Source organism: Cygnus olor, chromosome 2, assembly GCF_009769625.2.
Source record: "Cygnus olor isolate bCygOlo1 chromosome 2, bCygOlo1.pri.v2, whole genome shotgun sequence".
NCBI lineage: Eukaryota > Metazoa > Chordata > Aves > Anseriformes > Anatidae > Cygnus > Cygnus olor.
In genome coordinates, this window is record NC_049170.1 from 43,783,728 (window position 1) to 43,797,543 (window position 13,816).

The following is a 13,816-nucleotide window of genomic DNA, read 5'->3' on the forward strand; positions in this document are numbered from 1 at the left end:
TTTCCCAGCTCCTACATAATCATAAGTGGCTTTGTGTTTTATTTTGATTCCACTAAACAGCTCCCTTCACTGAGGAAACCAGTATCAGAAATAGATATGTACTGGAAAAACGTGGCAAGTGAAACCAGTGACTCAGGCTGGAAGCAGTACAGCAAAGAGATGGACAGAAGGACCATCTCCCTTCTCACACTCCCTTCCCATCTTCCTTAACCCTGCCTAAAAATCAGAATACCTAAATCACAGAAAAAAAGGAAGCAGCAGCACAGCAGCGAAGAAGTTTCAAGGCTCTTCCACTTTCAGGGATGAAGAAGGGAACCTACTGACATGAGGAAAGAAGCTTCTGTAGCCATTTCCACTGTTTGAATTTGTTCTTTACTTTCATTAGAAACAGCAGAGAATAGCTGTATGTTTTCAGATATCAGGTGGGATTTTTTAGTCACCATAACTATTTTGTTCCCACTCTACTTTTCTACTGTCTTCAATGTTGATAGTATTTAACATAACAATGGCAAAAAGAAGTAATTGCTCTAAGTTGTTCTGGTGTTTCTGTGATTGCTTATTAAGAGCACAGTCTAAAAACTAGTTAAGACAAAATACAAAAGCCATACAAAGGAAATTATCTTCAAATGGCAAAAAGGACTAAGTCGTTTGAAACATTAAATCAATAGATTAGCAGGCAGTAACAACACTGATACAGGTGTGTTTATCGGTTCAGATCATCCAGTAATTAAATTGTTACAATGCCTTGTTTTTATGAATTATTGCTGAGCATTGAATTATCGCAAAGCAGACTGCGCGTGTATGATACAGTGAGTAATGATTTATACCTCACCTATATGACCTGCTATAAAGCTTGAGACAATACGCCAACTTAGCAAGCACTACTGAAACCATGATTCTTTACAGAAACTATGAAAAAAAATGTTAGGCTTAAGTACAAACACATTTTTTCCTATTTCTTTGCTTCAGTTGTAAACTCTCCAATACCAAATTAGATATTACTTTAAAAGTGAGCAAGACAATGAAAAATGTTTTTACAGAGCATAGTGTCAGCAGACATTTGCTAGTGCGGTTTAACATATGACTACTTCAGATATAATTTACAGTCCCACACAAATAAGCTTGTTGTTTTGACACCCACAACATTAGCTAAAGAAAATAAAAGCACATTTCTTACCTTCACCTACCATAGAAACACCTATCGACATGCCCATAAACTTGCTTTTGGTCCATACGTGAGCGTTCACACACATTTTCTTCTCCTTGCACTCACAGTAAAAGCAAGATACCGGTGGATGATGGGACACTTGTTCGGCCACAAACCTCAGCTTGTAGCACATGGACTGGTCCTGGCCAAACTCCTTGGCTGGGTCCTTAGAAACCGCAGAGGCTCCATTAGTTCTGAATGGTTTCACTTTATCTTTAGGCACATCCCATGAGCAATGAAACGTTTCACCAATTATAGGGTTATAGGGCTTCTTGGCAACCGCTCCCTTTCGGCCTTCGTGAAAAGCTGTTAGATAATACTCCACAAAGCAGATAATTCTTTCCTCGGGAGTGGCTCCAGCTGCAATTGACAAAAACAGGTCTGGATGGGCCATGAAATTTGCATACATCTCCAGCAGGGATCTTTTCTCCAAAATAAATGTTGGAAGCACTACCTGTATGCAAAGCAGACAAAGGCAGATATGATTTCCCCATGATCATACTACAGCGAGGCGTAGGGGAGAGAACAGTTAAAACAGCTGCAATTCTGGCATAGCCAAGTTTCAGGATAGCATGTTTTCCTCCCCTCTGCCACAGCAATTTCCTTTTCTTTTTACTGTAAATAATGAGCAAAAGAAAAAGCAGCAGCCTCGATAGCAGTGCAGACTGCTTCCTATTTCATTATGATTCTCTACAGTAGCTCAAGCAACAGGGAGGTACTGTTCCAATCACATGAAAATTTTCTTTTTCGTCTCCTCTCAGTTAACACACAAACTATTGTTCTTATTTTTCCTGGTTTACAAGGCATAACAACATACTTTGATGTAAAATGATTTAGTTCTACCATCAACAAACCATACCCTGCCATCTTCTGTGTCCCCCCTGCCTTGCCACCCCTCCGTTCTCTGGTCACCCCCAGGCACACGGCGCACCCCTTGTGTTTTGTAGTGTACCATACAACTGTGGTGAGCCACTGCATGCCTTCACCTTATTTCAGACGAGCTGAAACAAACAAAACTGCACAAACTGTTACATCAGTGCCCTGGGACTAGCGAGGCTCTGCGGGGCCCACAGGGACCCCGGGACTGAGCACAAGGCAGCCCGCACTGGAGGCAGCCGGCCCCAGGCGATTTGGGCACAACCTCGAGCAGCTCATCTAGCAGTGCAGATGTCACTGAAGTCCCCCACTTAGGAATAATGCTTTGTTAGAAGCTTTCAATAAAACATCCTGGCGTGCACTAAAAGACAGGCAAGGGCTATGTGACCTAGAATCATTTATTTCTCTCCATTCCTTGCCCACCTCCACTCCCCAAACCCTCCATACCTCGTGCACTGCTCCATTTGGTAACATTCACTCTCCTTCTATGCATGTATAAATAATACTGTCATTTATAGGGTAATGGTTTTACAAGTTCAGACATAAATCAAGCCAAGTCCCCTCTGTAATACTCCTCTGACTCCATATACCTCAAGGACTCTACCCAGTCTCTATTACTAAAGTAATAAGGCCCCAAAAGATACCAACACCATAATCTTACACTACACGTGGCAATCTCCTGAGTGCTAAATACAGTCTGCAGTCCCTGTGGTAGTGTGACAGTGGGGGAGAGGGGCTGAGGAGATTGGTTTTTGAAGCTGTAAGTCAAAAGTTTGGAAGCAAAAGTGGAAAGACAGGAGATTTTCTTATGGTATTTTTAGCTCTTGAAACAATTCCATCTTACTTGCAAAATTCTCACTCTGACCAAATACTTGTCGTCCGATATAATCTTTAAAAACGCAGTTCAGCATCACTGACCTTCAACACAGAATCTCATTTTGATATGAATTGTACAGTCAAAGACCAGCTTGTCAAAGGGGAAGCTGACAGCAACACAGCCAAAACCTGTGACTTGTGTCTAGAAACACTAGCAGTGACTACCATGAGCTCACTGCACAGACTTGAGAGGGCAAGGAAACTTATCTGAATAAAAAGCACTGCACCCCTCTTCATGTCCAAGTGGCTGACTCTAAGAGTGACCCTTCTTAGCACAAATGGAGGAGAAGGAAAGGAAGCTATGGACCATGCTTGAGATGATGCAAATTTTATATGATACAACATTAAGACTGCTGTGGTTTCATCTTGTTGACTTGATTGTGGAAATGTAGCCCTCATAACCACTCTTGCAAGCACTAGCTACTTTGCAGCTACTTAGTTAACACAGCTCTGCCAACACAGCCACGAAAGAGACGTTACGAACCACTGGACATTTTTTATTATTCAGTTTCGGCAATCAGTTTGAAATTTGAACTCCAGCTCAAATAATCTTGCTCTAAAAGCCAAACTAAAATGGAAACTACACCCTTACCTGTAGCAGGAAAGGAACTTCGCAAAACAGAGTAATTGAATTGTTTCCTCAAAAGGAGGCAGAAGCGCATATGAGAAAAATATTTGACTTTCGAAGCTTACACAGCTCCAGTATAATTAAAATTCTCTACAAAACATTGCCTCTCACTGAATAAACTCATAGTCTGATATTTTCAGCATGCAACACCGCCACAGACAAGCATCATCACAAAATTACTTTTTTTTTTTTTTTGTAACTTGTCCCATTTTGATTTCTGCAGAAATAAATAAAATAGAAACAAACAAGTTTGGAAGGTGTACAGCATTTTTCTTGTGAGCACTGGACTGCCATGCACTTGTGCTAGCAACTCTAGTTTCCAAAAGAATGAGGTTTTCAACGTTTCTCCACCAAACACAATGCAGTCTAGAAAAGTCAATTAGGATCTGAATTCTTTATATTGATTTTGGACTGTATCATTTGGTTGCATTTTTGTTGTTGTTGTTATTACATAAAGGTCAAAACCGTCTAATATTCTTCTCTGAGGATAAGCTAGCATGACAACTAAATGGACAGAGATCTCTCTAGAATAAATACCAAATTGCCGAAGTCTGAAGCAATGAATCTCCTGATTGCACATTAAAATGTTAGACTAATCTCCATTCTTACTGTCTCTCAGGCTTCACAGTGAAAAAGAAGTAGTTTAACAGGCATTCTTCCCTTTTTCTGGAGGTTCTTCTTGAAAACAAAGATATTTATCACCTTTTCAACTATTTACTGTGAGGCAAAAGATGGGTGTCAGCAATGTTAACCACTTTTTCTCAGAAACCTGACCACCATACTCCATGCTGAGATTTTCACTACCTTAGAGGGAAAAAAACCTTCTACTGCCATCTGTGTCATTACGGGACTAAAAGTATTTTCGTCCCACTTAAGTTACGAACTACAATATATATTTACCTTGGAATTTTAAAACAGAAGACATTGTGAACAAACTGCAGTGTTAATTTACACCAGGTTGCCATGCCACAGAACTACTGGCAGCCCTTTATTTTTAGTAGAGTTGTGACTGCGTAGGGAAGGTAAGGGAATGCGGGGGGGTGACCATCCATCTGTACAAACTGTTAGCATTCATTTCAATCCTTTAGATGCCATTTGCCAACGCATTTTTTAGGCTGGCAGTGATTTCCAGTACTACTTCTAATTTTTTTAAATGCAATAAACAATTTAGAAGCATGGTGTTTTCTTTGTTTGGTTGTGGGTTTTTTGTTGTTGTTTTGTTTTGCTTTCCAGCAATGTCACTTTTAAGTGACATGTAAAGTCCAACGTATCAGTTTTGTACAACGTCCTGCCACCAGGACCTGCTCCCCAACACAGCTCTTTCCAGCAGCTCTTGAAGTCCATTTAGCCACCAAGACTAACCTGTTCTAGCAAATCCCCATACGGATTTGATACTTCACTGTGGGTTTTTTTTACTGTTTAATTCTTCATTAAAAGGCATGCCAGCATGACACATTTCAAACGTGAAACATCTCTACAGCACTAAATATGGCTGTTAGCACTGTAGGAAATGCATGTCACTGCAGGCAAGGCCAACACTAACATAAGCAAGTACCCCTTAGGAAAAGGAAAAGATGCTGTTTCCTCTGATATGATACAAGAGATAATGATTATGCATCCAGAACCAAAAGCCAGCAAAGGCTCAGGAGAGTTTGTTCATGTGTGTATCACCTTACGATCCTTAGCTCCTAGAAGGAACTAAAGAAACAACCCTGGGGAAGAAGGCAGAGGAAAACGCAAACATATAAAAACATCCTCTGATGTTAGCAACTACTGTGTCACAAGCACTTCCAGCAGAAGCTGACTAGCACCAAGGCTATCTGAAATCTGACATTCATAGGAATAATGAAAACTAAGCAGTGCAGCCAACAAACCAAGCTGCATCGTCACACATCTGTAGCCCTAAGGGCCTCATGTCAGTAAGCAAAGTTAATAAAAACAAAACAACAAAAAAAAGCAGACAGCTGTCTTGTAATTTTTTATTTTAATCCTTAAAATGGTCAGAAAAGTGATGTGCAAATGTGGCATGTCTCATTAATACTCATCATACGTGTATTCATGCATCGCACACACTAGAGAGAGATCTAACTCTGCCATATGTCTGTTCCTCTTTTCAGGTTGTGGATACTATATAGACACATCCATGCATACTAATGTTTTACCATAGTACAGATCTGATAATATTCACCACTATCCTCAAAAACTGTATAGGAAATGTTATGATACATATTTACCTCCTTATTTTTCATATAAATGTCTACATTTCTCTTATTTATAGGAATTAATTTTATTTACATTAATTGTGTGTCTTTGGGGTTTTTGTCTCCTCCGCTGTGAAAAAACATGACATTGGAAATCATGAAAGAAAAATATTGTTCGTTACTGAAGACAGAGAGTTCTAAAGACACACAAGAACAGCAGATAAGGAATCTTAGTCCGCTTTAAATATTATGAACTCAGACAGCCTTAGTGAACCAAAACAGAAAATAGGAAGAGCTACTAATGATTGAGGAACATAAGAAAAACACCAAAAATGAACTGTACATAATGCCAGACATACTAACAAGTGACAGGTATAAATTATTCACAATTTAAATGATGGAATGTTTGTCCTATTCAGAACAAAACATTAATTTCTGTGTAGCTATTCAAAAGCTATACTTAGCAACGGAACATGGGATTGCTCAGTCTTAAAAACATAAGTATTTTTAAATACTGTCAATTGTTCCAGAGGAAGCAGAGAAGACTATGTTTAGAAGGCCTTTTCACAAAAGTAATAGTAAAAATAGATGTTTTATTAATATATGAGATCAAGAGGAAAGCTGATGTAACTCCTCTAAATATTAACATGCCCATGAGAAGAACCTGCTATTTAGCTATTTCACATGCAAGTGTAATTCTCTGGTCAACCTAAACTCTGTTGTTTGTTTGTTTGTTTTCTAATTTGTGGAAGGAGCAAGTCAGAATAAGCTCTTATTTGTGGGAAGTAGTTTAAAGGCTTTTTTTTCTTTGCTTTATAAGTAGAGAACCTTTCTGGAAGGAACTGGTACTCCATATCTTTCAAAAAATCTCCTTGGTTATGTATTAAAGCCACTGGAATACACGACTATTCAAAAAGATGCATTTCCTGCTGCCGGAACATCTGCATAATTTTCAAAAAGCCAAGGGCTTATGGGAAACTTCTCAATCACTAAAATCTCAGTTCATATCTGTATGGATAAGCTCATAACAATACTGGTTCCAGGACCAGAAGGATGCACGGAAGGTTGAACTGGTGAGCTGCTTAGCACAAACAAAGACTGTGACACATTGAAGACTAGCTTCTTTACCTTTTTTTTTTTTTTTTTAAACTACCAAGTAATTAAATGGAATTCATTCCACAAAGTGGTAACTGAAGCACAAATCTCCCTCATCCATAAAATTGACATTATGGTTCCTCACACACTTGGTGCCCCCTGACTTAATGTACACATGGGATACATATACAACACATGGTTGATTTGAAAGACTTGCAAAAAATAAAGAAAGGAAAAGTTTCTAAATCTTTTTGTTCGGTTGTTTTTGTTTGTTTGTTTTTGTTGTTTTTTTGTTTGTTTGTTACAGTGTCTGCTGTGGTCACTTCACGTGAAATCCTGCCTAGCAGACAAGAGGAATTCATAGCTCTCTGAAACCACACCCTTAATGAGAGGTAAACTACCTTACCTACAAGGGCAAACACACAAACGCAAATATTATAAAAAGAGGCAGTGTCCATACCCTGGTAAGGTCCATGCCAAGTTTAAGCTGAGAGATGAGATGGAGAATTACACTACGTTGATCGTCCATGACTCCTAAATCCTCCTCTTCGTTATCTTCAGTATCTGTCATTTCATCTTCAACTAGGATCAACCCAGAAGCTGTAAGCTGAAATGAAAAGAAACATCACCATCTGGACTAAAAGATGCAATATGTTTTTTCCCCACTATATATGTATAAAATGAAGCTGGCCAAGGGAGCAAAAGACAGCTTCTGTTAAAAAAAAAAAGTACAAAATAAAAAGAAAAAAAGGCCAGTGATGGGTTCACAGAGTATTTTGATCCTATCCTCAGAACAACTGTGGCAAGTATCATCGGATGCTAATTTACACATTATCTTCCCATACACATATTGCAGTGATGTCAGCCAAAAAATAAAATTAAATTAAAAAAATCATAGCATGTTAAAGTAACAGCTTTTCTATTTATTAAATAGAAGAATACAATTGAAAATGAGTCTTCAAGAGTTTTTCATAAACCTCTCCAGCAAATATTCGTAATTCTCACCCAGATATTGCATAACCTGATTTCACTTTTTTTCCCCCCCTTTCCTCTATCCAAGTTCTGAAGTTAGATATTTAGGTAAGCCTCAAATAAAACGTTAATCAGTGCTCATTGACCACTACAGCAAAGACTATCAACAGAAGAAGATAGAGACGATGAAGTATGCAACAAGGAAAGAAAGAAAAGAGAAAGAAAAGAGAAAGAAAAGAGAAAGAAAAGAGAAAGAAAAGAGAAAGAAAAGAGAAAGAAAAGAGAAAGAAAAGAGAAAGAAAAGAGAAAGAAAAGAGAAAGAAAAGAGAAAGAAAAGAGAAAGAAAAGAGAAAGAAAAGAGAAAGAAAAGAGAAAGAAAAGAGAAAGAAAAGAGAAAGAAAAGAGAAAGAAAAGAGAAAGAAAAGAGAAAGAAAAGAGAAAGAAAAGAGAAAGAAAAGAGAAAGAAAAGAGAAAGAAAAGAGAAAGAAAAGAGAAAGAAAAGAGAAAGAAAAGAGAAAGAAAAGAGAAAGAAAGAGAAAGAAAAGAGAAAGAAAAGAGAAAGAAAAGAGAAAGAAAAGAGAAAGAAAAGAGAAAGAAAAGAGAAAGAAAAGAGAAAGAAAAGAGAAAGAAAAGAGAAAGAAAAGAGAAAGAAAAGAGAAAGAAAAGAGAAAGAAAAGAGAAAGAAAAGAGAAAGAAAAGAGAAAGAAAAAGAGAAAGAGAAAAAGAGAAAGAAAAGAGAAAGAAAAGAGAAAGAAAAGAGAAAGAAAAGAGAAAGAAAAGAGAAAGAAAAGAGAAAGAAAAGAGAAAGAAAAGAGAAAGAAAAGAGAAAGAAAAGAGAAAGAAAAGAGAAAGAAAGAGAAAGAAAGAAAGAAAGAAAAGAGAAAGAAAAGAGAAAGAAAAGAGAAAGAAAAGAGAAAGAAAAGAGAAAGAAAAGAGAAAGAAAAGAGAAAGAAAAGAGAAAGAAAAGAGAAAGAAAAGAGAAAGAAAAGAGAAAGAAAACTAGATTACTGGGGGTAAGGCAATGCCGTAAGTCTTTATGACATTTGCAACGTTATGCTGCTTCACAGCACAATAGCGATGCTGCCCATTTTCCAGACACACTAGCTGAAGATCAAGAAAGAGGCATCATGCTATCTCCCTTCAAGAGGAACTTGACAACAGAAAGAGATAATGATTTGTGACACTTTATTTCCCCTCGGAGTTTCCAATATATTAACAATAATAGCCCAAACAGGTGGTGGTTATTTTGTTCAATCCACCGAAACCACTCTGCAAGCCTTCCAGATGTACCTTCAGGTAACTTTTCTGTCTTTAAAAAAAAGTTGGGTTATGTAGCTGAATAATGTACAGCCCAGAATTTCATTATTCCCCAGGGAGTCCGTGCTGTAAGTGACACAGTGCTACCTGCAGAAGTGGGAATTCCTTCATGCTAAGCAGCACATTCCTGCAGAAACAGCTAGCTTGCTGCGTTAAAGGGGAAAACATTCAGCTCAAAGTCTTTGCAACTGAAAGTTTCATTAAAAATAGCTGATATTCAGAATTAGGTCTCAAAGAAAGTATTTCTGAATGATCACATTAGAGATCCCTCAGGTGAACAACAGCTTGTGTAATGAGAGTGCTTCGGAAATTTATTTACTGCACATTTCCAAGATTTTAATTAAGTTTTTATTTCCTTTTTAAAAACAAAAAACTTTTTTTTTTTTAATTAAATACATGTTCAGGTGGCTATTCACAAAAGCATCTCTATTTGGTGAAATGCAAGGACATTTAAAAGACATTTTGCAATTACTTTTTTGAGAAAGTAGAATATGTAGCTTACATAAAACAGAATCTGGAGAGCTGTAACCTCAACAGCTTGGTGCTTTTCAAAAGGACAAAACCACACTTTCCTCTTCCCACTCCCTCAGCAAATAAAAGAACAGAACGATAAGCACACTTTCCTCCCAAAACACATAGAAGCTGATGCCTTATTGACAAGTTCAATCAACAGAAAGCCTGACAACCTCATACAAAATTATCAGTCGGGGAGACATAAAATAGCAGAGCCCGGCCCTGTTGTAGGGGCTGTATTTCATTTGGAGGGACTGTGGAAAAAGCAGAACTTACAGCAGGCGTTTCCACAGGAGGTTTCCCTTTGATCCAGCTTGACCTCATTGAGAGCACCGAGCTACTGAATAAGCACTGCTTCTTCTGCTACTGCCATGAACCGAGCTCGCGGCAAACAAGCTCCAGCAGGAATTAATAGTGCAAGGGAAAAGCAAGGGAACCTCCCTTCCTCACTCCCACCCCCTTTTTTTTTTCCTTGATATCCAACGAGTTTGAGAGTGTGTGCTGGATGTCAATCTGCTCCTTGCGTTTCTAGTCACATGATATTGAGATCAGGGAGCTTAACTGCAAACAGCTCCAATGGGGAAAACGTTGCTGCTGTTTCCCAAAGGATATCCCGGTGGGCTGTTCTCCAGGGTTGGACTGGGGGCGGAATGAGGGATAAAGAGAGAGAGAGAGAGACAGAGACAGAGACAAAGTGCTAGCAGGTAACAAGCTTTAAAGTTAACATATAACAGCTAAGTAACCTCTAGTATTAACAGCATCAGAAAATAAACAATCTACACATCAACTAGGATACAGACCGAAAAATACAGATAATTTTCTTTTGCTTCTGAAGACTGCACATTCAGCCAGGGACAGAAACCCTTCTTTCCTGCCTGCTAAAGCAGGTATTACCTTTCTGTGCCTTTCAAAGTGCTCCTAACAAAACAACTGCCCCTGGTTGCTCCTGGACAAAACGAACACAGCAGGAGGGAGCAGCTCTAGAAGCAGTCTGGCTGCTCAGGAAAGAGGTTTTTGCATTGTTTTAAATGACAGACTTGCTGCTCATCAGGGAGGATAATAAGTACAATGCAATATTGGGATCAAGCGTGTTTAATGACCATTCTGCAATAAAGACTATAGTTTTAATTATCTTAGCTATTTTAAGATGTGCAAGGGCACTGAAAATCCCAGTGCTCTACTCATTACTGAGAGAGCTTTCAACACACTAGTGAGCTCCAGTGCGTGCAGAATGACATCAGTTGTCTGAATCCTTTCTCACTTTCCAAGGAAATAAGAATTTAAGTAGCAGGTTAAAATTTACGTCACCGTAGCTGAATGGCAGTCACCTTCAGTAAGCAATATCCTTTACATATTTTCCTCTTTCCATTTGCTGTTCTAGGTAATTACTGATTTACCTTCTAAGGGGATAGAAAACAGAAATTTGTTTTTCAAGAAATGCAAACTTTCTTCAAACAAAACAACAACAAAAACACACACCATTGTGTGTGAGCACAATATAGGGTGTTAGGACAAGCAGCCACAAAATACAAAGCTACTGTATCTTTAAAATGCCACAAAAGTGCAACCAGGCTTTTATTTCTTTTTCTTTGAACAGAAAATAGTATGCAGTGTAGCATAAACCTACGCATAAGCACCCAGTAGAATGCAAAAGATTACACTGAGCGATTATCCTTTAACGGCAGCTTTTCTGAATTATTAGACATACAACTGATTTTTTTCCCCCTTGTAAAATAGAATTGCAAAGCTGAACTAGGAAAGCAGTGATCGGCTCCATTCCCATGTGGTCAGTGCCTAAAGTAAAAGCTATTGAGCTGTGTAGCTCAGCCTGGGAACAAACAACAGAGCTGGGCTTGGGGGCTAACCCTGAGAATCAAATACCGAACCTCTTACCAGCAAGCACCAAAGGGCAGCCTATATTTAAAACCATTTTAATCAACGCATATTTCCAATAGTGGGCTGAAGTACCAAGATTCTTCAGGAAAACCTGAATGAAAACAGCAGACCATTTCCAGAAATACCTCTTAAGGATTTAAGCTTCCTACTTCAGAGTTTAAAAGCAGAAGACATGAAAACACACTCTAGAAGTGATCTATTATAAACAAGTTGCTTCATTAGAACTGGGATCAATTAATTTAGAAAGGTCATCTGCTGGGATAAGAAACTGATGTTCTCGTCAGTGGTCTTCATCAGACAACATGATGATTCTTTGTTAACGGATGAAATCTGTATGGGAAAGTAACTGCTTCTGAAGGAAACGCTGCATTTTTGAGAATTCCTCAGGAAAAAGACACTTGTACGAACCTGGGATAGAATCACAGAGTTAAAAGCTATGTTTCTGTCAAAGGGTAAAACTCCCTCTCTTCTTCCAAAGCCTCTTCCACACATTCCTATTTTTTCAAATTTTAACTGTTGTGCTGCAAATCAATTTTAAATAATTAGTTCAGTTCTAAGGCTCGGGGCTCAGTTTCCAACATGCTTCACACACTGTATCATGCAACAGGACTGTCAAGCACAGTCTTATCTCATTTTTTTGGGAAGCGTAGCGGGGGAGAGATTGGAGAAAACAAAACGTGCAGAACCACTGCATCATTTAGGTCAGAAAGCCCTGCACAAGCAGAGCCGGCTAGAGCTGGTTGCCCAGGTCTGTGTCCAGCTGGGTTTTGAGTATCTCCAAGGATGCGGAGACCCCACACCTCTGGGCAACCTGTGCAACTGTCTGAACCCCTTGACGTTAAAGAAGTGCTTTCTGATGTTCACAGTCTTTCTCATGCCCGCTGCCTCTTGTCCTGTCATTGGACACGAATGAGGAGAGTCCAGCTCCTTCTTCTTCACACCAGCCCATCAGGTACTTATAGTTGTTGATGAGATCCCCTGACCTTTCTCTTCTCCAGGCTGAGCAGTCCCAGCTCTCTCAGCTCCTCATGATGTGAAGGATGCTCCAGTCCCTTAACCACTGTTGTGGCCCAGCACTGGACTTGCTCCAGAAAGGCCACGTCCTTCGTGTAATGGGGAGCCCAGAGCTGGACACAGCACTGCAGACATGGCCTCGTCAGCGCTGAGCAGAGGGAAAGGGGTCACTTCCCTCGACCTGCTAGCAACGCACCTCCTAACTCAGCGCAGGAGGCTGTCAGTCCAGATGTGTGACCTTGCATTTCCCTGTGTTGAACTTGATGAGATTCCTCTCCATCCAGCCTGTGAAGGTCCATTTCAATGCAGCAGGGCTCTGGTGTATCAGCCACTCCTTCAAGTTTTGTATCTGCGAACTTGCTGAGGGTGCACTCTGCCCCGTCATCCAGGCCATTAATGAAGATGTGGAACAGCATTGGCTTCAGTGGTGAACATTGCCACATGGCATTACTGATTGGCCTCCAGCTGGACTTCATGCCACTGATCACAGCCCTCTCAGCCTGGCCCTTCAGCCAGTTTTTGTTCCACCTCACTTAATCCATACCCTGTCAGTTTGTTCATAAGGATGTTATGGAAGATAGGGTCAAAAATCTTACTAAGTTGAAGGTAAACAATATCCACTGCTCTCCCCACATCCAGCAAGTCAGTCACCTTGTTGTAGAAGGTTATCATATTGACAAAGCATGCAAATTTGTAAATCCATGCTGACTACTCCTGGTCATCTTTTTGTCTTTGGAAATGGTTTCCAGGGTTAGTTATTCCACCATCTTCCCAGGGACTGAGGTGAGACTGACCACCCTGCAGTTCCCCAGATGTTCCTTCTTGCCCTTCTCAAAGAAGGAGTGACATTTACTTTCTTCCAGTCTTCATGATCCTCTCCCAGTCACCATGACCCTTCGAAGATTATAGACAGTGACCCTGCAATTACATTGGCCAGCTCCCTCCATGCTCATAGGTGTACCCTGGGAGGCCCTGCATATTTATATATGTTCAGTTTAAGTGCTCCTGGTCCTTCTCACCAAAGGTACGTCTTCTTTCCTTAGTACCTTCTCAGAGGCCTGGGATTCCTGATGGCTGATCTTAGAGTAAGGACTGAGGCAAAGAAGACATGGCATAACTCAGCCTTTCCTCCATCACAGCAGTAAGCACTCCGCCATCATAATAAACAGAGACCATATGTATCCTGACATGAATGCACTGAGGACGTGTACAGGACTCATA

The 13,816-nt window shown here is 39.7% G+C and overlaps 1 protein-coding gene across 1 annotated transcript in view; it reads right to left on the minus strand.

Annotated features, from left to right (window-relative positions):
* OSBPL10 (oxysterol binding protein like 10) overlaps nt 1-13,816 on the minus strand; it is a 115,505-nt gene that overhangs the window by 14,894 nt on the left and 86,795 nt on the right. The window contains 2 exon segments of the mRNA XM_040550450.1: nt 1,178-1,661; nt 7,344-7,490. Coding sequence (XP_040406384.1) covers nt 1,178-1,661; nt 7,344-7,490 — 631 coding nt within the window.